General features: G+C 40.2%; 1 protein-coding gene and 1 pseudogene across 2 annotated transcripts; both read right to left on the bottom strand.

The window, feature by feature from the left end:
* Positions 7197–10189, bottom strand: LOC104742396 (uncharacterized PKHD-type hydroxylase At1g22950-like). 2 transcript variants are annotated; one of them, XM_010463396.2, is made up of 10 exons: positions 10109–10189; positions 9717–10002; positions 9432–9479; positions 9179–9355; positions 8947–9097; positions 8775–8861; positions 8112–8236; positions 7878–7999; positions 7690–7801; positions 7197–7593 (listed from the first exon to the last, which is right to left on the bottom strand). In XM_010463396.2, the coding sequence occupies exons 2-10, from the start codon at positions 9987–9989 to the stop codon at positions 7513–7515; spliced, it is 1176 nt and encodes a 391-aa protein (XP_010461698.1). In that variant the 5' UTR covers positions 9990–10002; positions 10109–10189; the 3' UTR covers positions 7197–7512. The 2 variants fall into 2 exon arrangements, with proteins under 2 accessions (XP_010461698.1, XP_019091302.1); XM_019235757.1 differs by having other exon boundaries at positions 9717–10174.
* Positions 10958–13750, bottom strand: LOC104742397 (annotated as a pseudogene).

Below are 13970 nucleotides of genomic sequence, written 5' to 3' on the forward strand. Positions count from 1 at the left end.
GTTAACGGTTACGGTTTTTAACCATTTTATACGGTTACGGTCTGGTTACGGTTCAGATACGATCCGATTACGGTTCGAAATACAGTTACGGTTTGATTTTGGTCATGCCTACCCTCACCTTTGCCACTTAAACGTTGAAACTCAATTCTCCTTTCCCATTTCAGACCCAATATTCAAAAACACCAGCTCCATCCAACCTCGTTGCCAAACCAAATATATAATGTCACAATTTATTCTATACAAACGAGCCTCATAAACACACAGGTAAAACCACAACTAACCGTTAAAATCACGATCCTACCGTTAAATATTTAAATTATAGTACCGTGATGCTCCCCACAAAATTTCAGCTAGGTAAGTTTTGGGCCACCAAACGCTGTTCCAAAGAGATAACCTCGAATCTGATTTCTAGGGCTGCAGGTTCGGACTGTTTCAGATATTTCTTGCGCAGGAAGCAATGAACATAACTTCTTGAATATAACTCCGATCGGACTTCCGTCAGTTGCTACGAGCTCATGGCTTGATGGTGATCACGATGATTATTTTAGATTGATAAATTGATGTCAAATCCGGCGGCGGCGAGTCTCCAAAGATGCCTCCTCCAAACTGTTTTCCCTCCCTTCTTCCTCTTTCTTATTTTTCTGTTCTCCACTTTTGATCTACTCCAACTTTTCTCTTTCACCACCACCGTGGCTTGCCACAGTCACAGTAGTGATTAACAGATCCACCACCTCCGCAACGTCTCCTTCTTCGTTGATTATCATACGGTTCGCCGTTTCTCACCTCCATCTCTCGGCACCATCTTTTCTTCTTCCTTTTTCTCTATTTTTTTTTTACGATCTCTTATTTTCCCATACTCTCTCTCACGTCAAAGGCTCTTAGGGTTTTTGATGGACATTCCCTTTGACGGCTCATGAAGATATAAACGCACATACAAACAAACACCGAAAACCCTTTGTCGTTTACTAGATTTTAGACTAATGGGCTTTTAACATAGGTAGAAAAACAGACCGGTCCAATTACATAAAATTGGGGATGTTACACGAGGTAGGGAAGAAGAAGCATATAAACTTAATGTGGAAGGGAAAGAAACTTTCTTAGCTGATAAGTGGTTAATAAGTATGTCTTAGCTCATAGTCATAGATCACTTATTCAGATCCCAAAAGTATTGCTCTTGTTATTATCATATTTGGTTTTGATATCTTGATTCACCTCAAGTGAAGAGTTTCTATATGTAGCTCAACTGGTAAATATGAAATATGAATATATTTGTATCTAAAAAACAGCGGTAGAAAATAGCTCAACTAGATTGTTTTGTGTGCACTATGGTACAACTTCATCCCTTCTTAAAGACAATTTGTTTAAGTAATTTGCTTTAACAAAAAAAATTTTTTTTGATAAATTTGTTTAAATAGTTGGATTAGGTCTGTTATCTATTATTTGAAACCAGTACTGTAGTTTTAAATGGCCGTTTTGATGAATTCACTCCGATATGATTAATTCCAAATAAACATAAAATGGATACATCACTGTCTACTAGTGTGGTTAGCGTGGTGCTGCCCGTTGGGGTTGTATAATCTCGAAGATGGCTACGAATGTGAAAAAAGTTTGGTATACTTTTGCTAAAACTTGTACATCAAAGTTGTTCATTTACTACAAAATTATATGAGTGGGTCACTGGTCATCATCATATGGGACGTTTCTATGCCAATCATGCGGCTCCGTCTTTTATCATTTAATGCCCAATAGCTTTTAACATGTTAACATTGTCGCAACAGAAACCAAAAATACAAGGCTTAAACAAGCAATCAGTTCTATATTAAATGGTTCATTGTACATAAGTATTGTGGGAGGGAGACAAGATACAAAGAGCTATTTACCTCAAATGATTCTACATATATATTGATGTAGCGTAGCATCGATCCTTGATGGGCCTTTCTCGAGTGTTTCTTGGCCATCAAGTTACGGTTTTGTTCGGGCTTTTCTATTTTCGTTTAAGTCGGCTTTCTCATTGTTCTGCTAGACCTAGGGTTTTGTTTTGGTTTTTCCTGTGCCTCTATAATTAGAGAACGCAGCAGCATTGTAAATCATCATTCATATTGCATCAATAAAAGATAAAAAAGAGGTAGTCTTAACTACCCAAAAGAGCTTTTTTTCTCGAAGCCCTGCAAGGAGGACTTGCAAATTCACGTCGACATCGAACCCTCAAAGCTCGATCTCGATTTCGTTCCATCTCCAACCACCGTATCACCTCTCATCTCCCCTGTTTTCACTTGCTCTGTTTTAATATCCCCAAAACAGAGTATCGTACTTCTCGTTTGCTTCCGCCCCCTTATCAGTTGGTATCAGATTCTTTTTCGTTCCTGGAATTGATCATGCCTCCTCAAAAGAAAGACGAGACCGACGGAGAGAAGCAACCCGACACGACAATCAACTGGGTCGAGTTCAGGGATACACTCCTCGCCTCGCAACTGGCTATGCAAAACTCAGTCCATGAGTTAAGTCAAACCTTGTTATGACATCTTGATGATGGTAATTTGCGTCCGGCTGCAGCTGGTGTAGCCGATGTTCAACATGAACCGCGTCATAACAATCAACAACTTATGATCGGTGGTGACCAACGACAAGTGCCGCAAGACAATCCGGTGGTTCTCAATGATCCTCAGCATCGTGAACTCATTCAAATCTGCCAACAAGAGCAACGACACAACGACATCCGCTGGGAACAAGGTCTTCGTGTTGATATCCTGGAGTTTCACGGTGGTATTCGTGGAGACAATCTACTTGATTGGTTGGTAGCTGTGGAGGAGATCATCGATTTTAAAGGAGTTCCGGGTGAGTGTCAAGTAGCATTGGTAGCAACGAAATTTCGTGGTCATGCAGCCTCTTGGTGGCAACAAACCAAAACCACTCGAGCTCGTGCGGGGAAGTTGCCAATACGGACGTGGGAGAAATTAAAAAAAAATTGAAGTACACGTTCCTTCCTCATAATTACGACCGTCTCCAATACACAAAGTTTCAAAACTTGAAACAAGGGTCTCGTTCAGTAGATGAATATGCCGAGGAGTTCTATTTGTTGCTTACAAGGAATGAGATTTTTGACACTCAAGTTCAACTGGTTTCACGATTTATTGGCGGGTTAAAGCCTCAACTGCATAATTCTTTGGCACCGTTTGATCCTACCACCATTGCTGAGGCTCACCGACGAGCTGCATCGTTTGAGCAACAGTTGAAGTCTTCTGCGTGGAACTCTGTTTCGTTCAGAGCACGTTCTACAGAACAACAACCTGCATCACTACCACGAGACAGTCAAGACCAACCCAAGTCCGAGACAAACACCGAATATAAAGAGGAAGAACAACGTTTACGGCGTTCTGTCCGCAATGCTCTCCGTTGTTATACATGCGGCGAACCTGGACACCGTCAGACCGCTTGTCCCAAACAATCACGTCGTGGTTTGGTCGCTGGGGAGAAACAACCTTGTGCTGATACCCACTCTTCCCACGATGAGTATGAAGAATCTGATGACTCAGTTCATCATACTACAGGCGACGTGGGCTCTGCACTTGTCATTCAGCATGTGTGTTTAACGCCACAACAACGTGACGACCATTGGTTGAGAACAAATATTTTCCGGTCCACATGCACAATTCGTGGGAAGATTTGCACGTTCATTATTGATTCCGGAAGTTGTCGTAACGTGATCGCTGCAGCAGCCGTTCAAAAACTTGGCTTACCAGTGGAAGCTCACCCGAGACCACATTCGCTGTCATGGTTTCAAAATGGTGTGGCTACTCGTGTCTCATAGCGGTCGTTGGTACCCTTCTCTATTGGACCATTCTACAAGGATCGGTTCTATTTCGATGTGGCTCCTATGGACATTAGTCACCTCATCTTGGGACGACCTTGGGAATATGATCGCAAGATTATACATGACGGTGTGCGTAACACCTATCAGTTCATTTGGGAGACACATAATATTTTGCTTCTACCCTCTAGAGAGCATGCATTCAAGACGACACCGGCTCCACCAGATTCTTTTGATTCTTCGAAAAAGGCTAAACTGTCGGAGCCATCCTTGCTATGTTCTCAGTCTGATTTTGAGAAGGAACTTCAAGATGAAGGTCTCGCATTTGCCATAATAAGTGTGCCGCAAGAAGATCATGCGTGTTCGGCTCCCGTCTCTGAAACAATAGACTCTGTTTTAGCGGACTTCGGAGACGTCTTTCCCGACGAACTCCCTTTGTCACTTCCACCCCTACGTGACATTCAACACCATATCGATCTTACGCCAGGAGCTACTCTTCCTAATCGGCCTCACTATCGAATGAGTCCACAAGAGCATGAAGAGTTACGCCGTCAGGTCGAAGATTTACTACGCAAGGGACATATTCGCGAGAGCCTTAGTCCTTGCGCTGTCCCAGCCTTACTCATACCAAAAAAGGATGGGTCATGGAGAATGTGTGTTGATAGTCGTGCCATCAACAAGATCACCGTACGTTATCGTTTTTCGATGCCTCGTCTTGATGATCTTCTGGATCAGATTGGTCAAGCTTGTATTTTTTCCAAAATTGATTTGAAGAGTGGATATCATCAAATTCGTATTCGTCCAGGTGATGAGTGGAAGACAGCTTTTAAGACGCGAGAATGTTTATTTGAATGGATTGTGACGCCATTCGGGCTATCCAACGCACCAAGTACGTTTATGAGTGTGATGAATCAAGCCCTTCAGCCATTCATTGGTAAATTTGTGGTAGTTTATTTTGATGATATCCTCATCCTCAGTTCATCACTCAAGGACCACGGTTGCCATTTGCGAGAAGTACTTCTTGTTTTGCGCCAAGAAAAGTTATTTGCGGGACGTAAAAAATGTGAGTTTGGTACGTCGGAAGTTAAATTTTTGGGATATGTTGTCTCGGACAAAGGCTTATCGGTGGATAGTGCTAAGGTAGAAGCCATTCGGTCTTGGCCGCTTCCTCGTTCCGTTACCGATGTTTGCAGTTTTCATGGTCTAGCCTCGTTTTATCGCCGTTTTGTCCACAATTTTAGCTCTATTATGGCACCTATCACGGACTGTATGTGAGACGGACGTTTTGAGTGGACTCCTGCGGCTACAACGGCATTTGAAGACATCAAACTCAAACTTACTACAGCCCCGATTTTGGTTCTCCCTGATTTTTCACTCACTTTTGAACTCCACTGTGATGCGTCCAAACTCGGCATTGGCGCTGTTCTTAGTCAACAAAACCGTCTTGTGGCTTTTTATAGTGAAAAGTTGAATGGTGCACGTCAACGGTACAGCACATATGATGTTGAGTTCTATGCCATTGTGCAGGCCATAAAACATTGGCGTCACTACTTAGTCCATTGTGAATTTGTGCTATTAACTGACCATGACACCTTACGCCATCTGGATAGTCAAGCTAAGGTATCTTCTCGTCATGCTTCTTGGGTTGCCTTTTTGCAACAGTTTACATTTGCTATCAAGCATCAATCCGGGAAGACCAACAGGGTGGCCGACGCGTTGAGTCGACGCCATGCTTTGTTAGCCACGGTTCACGTTTCTGTTCCGGGTTTTGCAACCTTTGCTGAATTATATAAGATAGATCCTTTCTTTGCCAGTGTGTTTTTGGACGCTGAACACGGTCTCACCGATGAGTATTCTATTCACGAGGGGTTTCTTTTCAAAGGATTGCGTATTTTTGTTCCGGAATCTAGCCTGCGTTTGCAAATCATTCAGGAGATGCATAACGAGGGCCATGTGGGGCGTGATCATACGTTACAGTTGGTTACATCGTCATATTTCTGGCCTTCTTTACGACGGGATGTCGAACGCTATGTCGAGCGTTGTCGTATATGTCAGCAAGCTAAGGGGAAAGCATCCAACGCAGGCCTGTATCTTCCTCTTCCTGTTCCTACACAACCATGGACGGATATTAGCATGGATTTTGTGTTGGGTCTACCGCGGACTCAACGTGGTAATGATTCCATATTTGTAGTGGTGGATCGATTTCCAAGATGGCTCATTTTGTTCCATGTAAGAAGACTACAGATGCTACCACGGTGGCCACTCTATTTTTTCGCGAGATATATCATCTACATGGACTACCACAATCTATTGTGTCTGACCGTGATACTCGGTTTTTAAGCCATTTTTGGAGATCGCTATGGAAGTTGTTACGCACAAGTTTAGATATGAGTTCAGCGTATCATCCACAAACCGACGGACAGACTGAGGTCACTAATCGAGCATTGGGAAACTTGTTGCGGTGTTTGGTTGGTGAATTGTGTCAAGCAGAGTTCGCGCATAACCATGCTTTTAACCGCAGCCTTGGATTCAGTCCATTTCGTGTTGTCTATGGGTTGGTGCCTCGATGCCCTCTTGATTTAACAACTCTCCCCGATCAGACTCGTTTGCATGGTCAAGCTCACGATTTTGTTGAAGATTTGCAACTTGTACACAAATAGGCTAAGGAGCATTTGGAGGCGGCTACGACCAAGTATAAAGAAGCAGCTGATCGAAAACGTCGTGTGGTCGTGTTTCAGCCAGGGGATTTTGTTTGGGTGTATGTCACCAAGGACCGTCTTCCACTTCGTGAGTACAACAAGCTCAAGTCCAGAAAAGTGGGTCATGTGGAGGTTCTTGCTCGCATTAATGACAACGCCTATCGAGTGCAATTACCATCTCATTTACGAACTCACAACGTCTTCAACGTCAAGCATTTGTCTCCTTTCCGTGGGGATAATGAGGCTTTGGATTCTGAGACGAATCCTTCTCAACCGGGAGGGACCTGATGTAGCATAGCATCGATCCTTGATGGGCCTTTCTCGAGTGTTTCTTGGCCATCAAGTTACGGTTTTGTTCGGGCTTTTCTATTTTCGTTTAAGTCGGCTTTCTCATTGTTCTGCTAGACCTAGGGTTTTGTTTTGGTTTTTCCTGTGCCTCTATAATTAGAGAACGCAGCAGCATTGTAAATCATCATTCATATTGCATCAATAAAAGATAAAAAAGAGGTAGTCTTAACTACCCAAAAGAGCTTTTTTTCTCGAAGCCCTGCAAGGAGGACTTGCAAATTCACGTCGACATCGAACCCTCAAAGCTCGATCTCGATTTCGTTCCATCTCCAACCACCGTATCACCTCTCATCTCCCCTGTTTTCACTTGCTCTGTTTTGATATCCCCAAAACAATCATACTTCTCGTTTGCTTCCGCCCCCTTATCATATATTCAGTTTGTCAAGTACAGAGTCAGATCTGCCAATAAGGGTTTAAGGTCTGAGCAGGAAACCTGTAGACCAAAGAGTACAACTTCCTAACTGTGAGTTCTCTATCTCAATCGAATCAACTCTGTACAGACTCCTTATATAACCAACAATCATCTATACGTTCACTTGTATTGTATCTATGTATCTACTCTTGTTTGCCAACTCAGCTTCTCTGTTCTACTCTTTTACTCACCATTCCACTCTTCTTTATGCACCTTCATTTCTTTTATCTTCACACACTGCTTCTTCATTTCTTTGAACGTCTAACATAGACATGCCACGGCTTATCAGTCGATCCTCTGGCTCCATCCTCTATTCTAATCATCCCCTGCAATAAGGACGCCCATCGGTTCAGTTCATAACCATGCTCAAACCAAACATCTTATAATAAGCTTGAGCAAAATCTTCGTCTTTTTGTTTTGACCTCTCTTCTGGCTGCAATAATCTGGCTTTCCTTTACTTTCGTTTCATGGGCACATTGACCGCACCAGTCTGAGAAGTCCTTCTGATAAGTTTCCATCTCTCTAAACAAAGAGCTGCAATGGGAAAAGCAGAAGAAATTGTGATTCAATTATGATCTGAAATCCTGAGCAAAGCTTCAAGATTGCTTACCTATTGCAACAAAGAATCATATTGGCCCGATAACAAGTTGTTCTTGTGGTATTGGCACCATGGCAGTGGCGGCCACGGTGAAGAATAGCTTGACCCGGTATATGAGAGTAACGAAAAATTGCCTGCTTCAGTGAGATATAGTTGTTTCCTTTATTACTTAAACATTTTGCCATTTACAAAATACTGGAATGTATTAGGACAAGAAATAAAAAAGCTCCTCAAAAGGACACATACCTCATCCTTGAACTTTGTCTTCTTATGTTTTTTGCATCGTGTGCCTCCAAAGATTATTTCCCCTCCCTCAAATTGTTTTTTCAAGCAAACATTCAATGTAATTTCTGAAAGATCCATATGTAAGCCTGCATATTTTATAAAATAAAATCAGTGCACTAGTTACTGAGTTGAAACACAGAATAACAAAAAGAAGCATCCATTGCCCAAAGAAATAGTCATTAGTATTCCGTTCCCGACGATTTTCCCAGAGATTAGTCATATATATAAGCACTTTAATCCATCATGAAACAGATCCAATAGATGCCTTTTCCGTGCTATTCTATTTCCACTCTTCCTATAAATGGACACATTGATATTTTTTCCAAAGAAGAGTAACATAGACACACTGCAAATGTATCTCACATAATCAATTCAACAAATATCGACACACTACAAAAGAGACCATACCCACCAGAACTTTGATGAAATGGTTAGCAGAGAAAATCCTTAATTCCTTATACTAAACCAGATTTACGTTTTCTATTAAAGAATTCACTCCGGTTTTCTCTAAGCAGCTTAGGTATCACAGGATATATTTGCAGTTCAAGAAAGATCGTACGGTCTTGTGAGAATATTTGCAGAATCGGTGTTGCAAAATAATTAGAGAAAATCAAGGGGACTCACCTAATGCAGGATCCCTATCTTCGCCAGTTTCAATAAAAAATCCATGGTGAGAGTCAAACATTGTTCCACATACTTCAGGGAAGAATACTGCCAAAACAACAGAGTGAAGTTTAGTGTTTCTGCTAAACCAATAAAAGTCGTTTGGATGCATTTTAGTCAAATATTGACTTGCCTTTGCAAAGAGGAAATATAAACTCCTGGATGAGTTTTTTAAGGAAGATATCCAGGCCAAAGTGGTCCAACACAACACCGTGTTTACTCATGTTGTTGGGTCTCCTGATCGGGAAATTTGTCTCCTCAGCCCACTTTCTGATATTTTCTACCTGATAAAATCAAACAGCAACAAATGAATAATACAAAGAGGTAAAGAAGATAAGTGGTTCGATGATGGGTTATGTTATTACCTCTACTATCACTGTCTCATAGAAGTCAGGCTGAAACATTTGAAAGACAAAAACACTGGGGTGCGGTTCAGAAATGATGCGTCTGAAGCTTGCCTCTGTGTTATCGCTGATCGCCTCCAGGAAAGAAGGAAGCAAAAACAATTTGGGATCAATATCATACCACCCCCTGAAAGATGGCTGCGGAAAAGGAAACATTTCAAACTTTGGCATAAAGAAGTCTAAGAAAACAAAATAAAAAGGCTTCTCTCCTGACCTGATATTTGGATATAAACTCCTGCCTACGGTTCTTGAGCCGTTTAGCCTGGAACATTATATAGACATGAAACTATCAAGACTCACACTCTAACTTCAGAAGCAATCTCAATTTCACAGATATGATTTGTTTATAATCAATCTAACGTGCTTCATCACCATCAAACCAGATTCTATATGTTCGTTCATAATAAAAAAGCTTAAGATCATTCTATGATTCGTATTAAGAATCAAATCCCATTCCGATTTCAAAGATTGAGATTAAAAAAAAGAAAAGAGCCATTACTTTGGAAAAGTATTTGCGCAAAATGTCTGACATGAATTTGGCCTTCTCGTTTCTGTTCGCCGAGAAAATTTCCGGCGGCAAGTACTTCTCTAACGATCTTAATACGCAAGAACTATACACCAGATTCGGATCGTCGTAGCTATCAGAAACGTACTCGTTATTAGGAACCAGACTCAGCCTCAGGATAGGCGTCTCTTTCTTTTTCTCCGCCGTAGTGTTCACCGATGGTTGAGAATCTCCACCCCCATTAGTTTCGTCACCGTCCACCGCCATCACTCGCCGATCGCTTCAAGAAACGAGAAATTGAAGTGAGAATCAAGGTCATCGCACATCGCATTACGAAAGATACAAAACGAAGAATCTATCTTCCTCTTGAAGATCAAAGTGTTTACCTTCTTCTTCTTCGATTTGGGGATTTCTGATTTTTGGGTTTCCGTTGAGAAGTTCGAAGCTCGACTGAGCAAACACAAAACAGCCACTCGCACGTGTTTTATCCGGCGCATTTCGAACCTGCGATATGAATTTTCGGCCCATTAATACGGCCCAAATCTGTTTCGAACCTAATAGGATACTTGAAAAATTATTGGTATCTCCCGGTTAGTAGCGAGATCAGCAACATGGAAACGAAAAAAAAATAGATAATATTTTTCTTTTGAATTTTGTTAAATGATGGAGAATATTTTTGTGGCTGATTATTTTTTTTTTATCTTTTCAGAATATACAATGACTTTATAAGAGTAACACCAACTTATTGGTTTCATATCAAACCATTAAAATTGGTAGATATTTCAAATTTCTAGGGATGCAGTGGCATATCAAATTGTATATCAAATTGTCAATTTTCCGTTGTAAATCATTTTGTCAAGAACATTTTTTAGAAAGAAACCTATAATCTTATAGACCTCTTGTCTGAAGTAAAACTTGTTTGTCTTTCTTTGATATAAGTGAATAATTTAAATGGCAATAAGAAAACTTAGCTTCAACAATTGTTTTTAAATTGTGTCAAAACAAATTTTATTTTATTTTATTTTATTTATAAAGTGAAGTGTAATTTTTTAATAACAAATTTATTTTATTTTGAAGCACCATTTTTTTATGTGGATATCTGATTTATTATATAACACCTTAACAAAACGAAATCTTAAATATGAAATCCTTGACCAGTTTAGAAATTTAGCTAAACTTTCATAGAGCAGCACAACACAAAGGAAAAGAAAAAGAAAAAAAAGCAATCAGATCTATACTAAATGGTTCTATTCATTGTACAGGTAAAATACATGTACCTAAGTAATGTGAGAGTCGAGAAGATTCAAGATATACAGAGCTATTTTACCTCAAATGATTCTACATATATTCAGTTTCTCAAAGTATAGAGTCATACGCCCAAGCATATATACCTCAGGGCTTGACCAACTGTAAGCTGTATTATGTTTCAGCGAGTATTGGCTCCATCCTCTACTCTGATCATCTCCTGCAATACGGACGCCCATCGGTTCAGTTCATAACCATGCTCAAACCAAACATCTTATAATAAGCTTGAGCAAAATCATCGTCTTTTTGTTTTAACCTCTCTTCTGGCAGCAAGAAACTGGCTTTCCTTAAATCTTGTTTCTTGGACACATTGACCGCACAAGTCTGAGAAGAAGTCTTTCTGATAAGTTTCCATCTCTCTAAACAAAGAGCTGCAATGGAAAAGCAGAAGAAACTGTGATTCAGTTGTGATCTGAAAAACCTGAGGCAAGCTTCAAGATTGCTTACCTTCTGCAATAAAGAATCATATTGGCCCGGTAACGAGGTGCTGTTGTGGCTTCAGCACTATGGCGGTGGCGGCCACGGTGAAGTATAGCTTGACCCGGTATGTGAGTGTAACGAAACAATTCCTGTTTCAGTGAGAAATAGTTGTTTCCTTTATTACTTAAAACATTTTTCCATTTACGAAATACTGGAATGTATTAGGACAACAATAAAAAAGCTCCTCATCAAAAGGACACATACCTCTGCCTTATACTTTGTCGGCAGATGTTTTATGCATCGTGTGCCTCCGAAGACTATTTCCCCTCCCACAAGTTGTTTCTTCAAGCAAACATTCAATGTAATTTCTGAATCATCAATATGTGAGCCTGCATATTTTATAAAAGAAAATCAGTGCACTAGTTACTGATCAGTTGAACACAGAATAACAAAAGGAAGAATACATTGCCCAAATAAATAGTCACTAGTATTCTGTCCCAGACGATTTTCCCAGAGATTAGTCATATATTATAAGCACTTTAATCCATCATGTAACAACCCCAATAGCTGACTTTTCCATGTTATTCTGTTTCCTCTCTTCCTAAAAATGGTACACATTCATATTTTTCCAACTAAGAGTGACACAGACACACTGCAAATGTACCTCAGATAATAGACCAATCAATCACAAGAACATTGATATAAAGGTTTATAGAGAAAATCCTTATACTAAACCAGATTCATGTTTGGTACTAAAGAATTCACTCTGGTTTTCTCTAAGAGTTTGTTTGCACTTCAGGAAAGATCGTACATTGCAGAATCATTGTTGCAAAGTAATTGCAGAAAATCAAAGAGACTCACCTAATTCAGGATCCCTCTCATCACCATATTCGATATAAAATCCATAGTGAGAGTCTCTCTGAGAGTCAAACATTGCTCCACGCAATTCATGGAAGAATACTGCAAAACAATAGAGTGAAGTTCAGCGTTACTGTGGTTTATGTTAGATTTGCTTAACCAATAAAAGTCACGTTTGAATGCAAATAAGTCAAATATTGACTTGCCCTTGCAAAGAAGAAAGATAAAATCCTGCACGAGTTTGTTAAGCATGATATCCAGGCCAAAGTCGTCAAGCACAACACCGTAATTACTCGTGTTGTTGGGTCTCCTGATCCGGTAATTTTTCTCTTGAGCCCACTTTCCGAAAGTTTCTGCCTGATAAATGAAAAAAAAGTAGCAAATAAATAACACAAAGAGGATAAAGTGGGAGGCAATACGATGGGGTTATTATTACCTCAACGATCAATTTATCAAAGAAGTCAGGCTGAAACATTTGAAAGACCAAAACACTGGGATACGGTTGAGAAATGATGCGTCTGAAGCTTGCCTCTGTGTTAACGCTGATCGCCTCAAGGAAAGAGGGAAGCAAAAACAATTTGGGATCAAAATTATACCACCCCCTGTAACATGGCTGCAGAAAAGGAAACATTTGCATTAAGAGAAATTCAAGAAAACCAAAAAAAAAAAAAAGAAGAGCAAAGGCTTCTTATCATTACCTCATAACTGGATATTAACTCCCTATAGTTCTTGTACAATTGAGCCTGGGACATTATACATTCATGTAACCAGAATTAATGTGTTTCACAAGAAAGAAACAACCTAAAGATCATTCTCTGATTCCTATCAGTTTGGTGAACTTCTTAATTTCAAGAACCTAATCGCGAACTTTAAGAAGCAATTCCAATTTTCACAGATATGATTTGTTCATAGTCGAAACGTGCTTCTTCATCACCATCACTAACCTGATTCTAAAGAAAAATCTAAAGATCAAATCAAGAATCAATTCCGAATCCGATTTCATAGATTGGGATCTAAGAAAATAAAGAAAGAAATCAGAAGTTGAAAGAGAGAGAGCATTAGTTACTTTGTTACAATCTTCGGGTGAAATGTACTTGCGCAAAACGTCTGACATGTATTTGATCTTCTCGTTTCTGTTCAACTCGAGTATCTCCGGCGGCAAGTACTTCTCTAGCGATCTTAGTACGATTGAGCTATATACCAGTTTCGGATCGTCGTAGCTATCAGAAGAAACGAAACGTCCTCGTTGTTAGGAACAAGACTCAGCCTCGGGATAGGCATCTCTTCCGTCTCTTCCGACTTGTTCACCGATGGTTCAGAGTGTCTACCTCCACCAGTTCCGTCACCACCGCCCACCATCGTCGCTTTCGCTTACGAATCTCGAATCGAAGCTTCCTCTTTAATTGGGGATTCTGATTTTGAGTTTCCGTTGCAGTTTCAGTGTTTTCTTTTTCCCCCAATTATTTCTTTTTATAAAAATCTCCCACGCACGCGTGATATTAGTGTAAATAATTCTAGGCGCTGGCAAAAAAAAAAAAAAAGTGTAAATTCTAGGCCCAATTATCGGCCCAACAAATGTTTCGAACCGAATATAAAAATAGCGTAACTTTCAAAGAAAAATACTCGAGGCTTAATTAACATCATCGTAGGCCGTAGCTCACTGGT

The sequence above is a fragment of the Camelina sativa genome, chromosome 14 (genome assembly GCF_000633955.1).
Source record: "Camelina sativa cultivar DH55 chromosome 14, Cs, whole genome shotgun sequence".
NCBI lineage: Eukaryota > Viridiplantae > Streptophyta > Magnoliopsida > Brassicales > Brassicaceae > Camelina > Camelina sativa.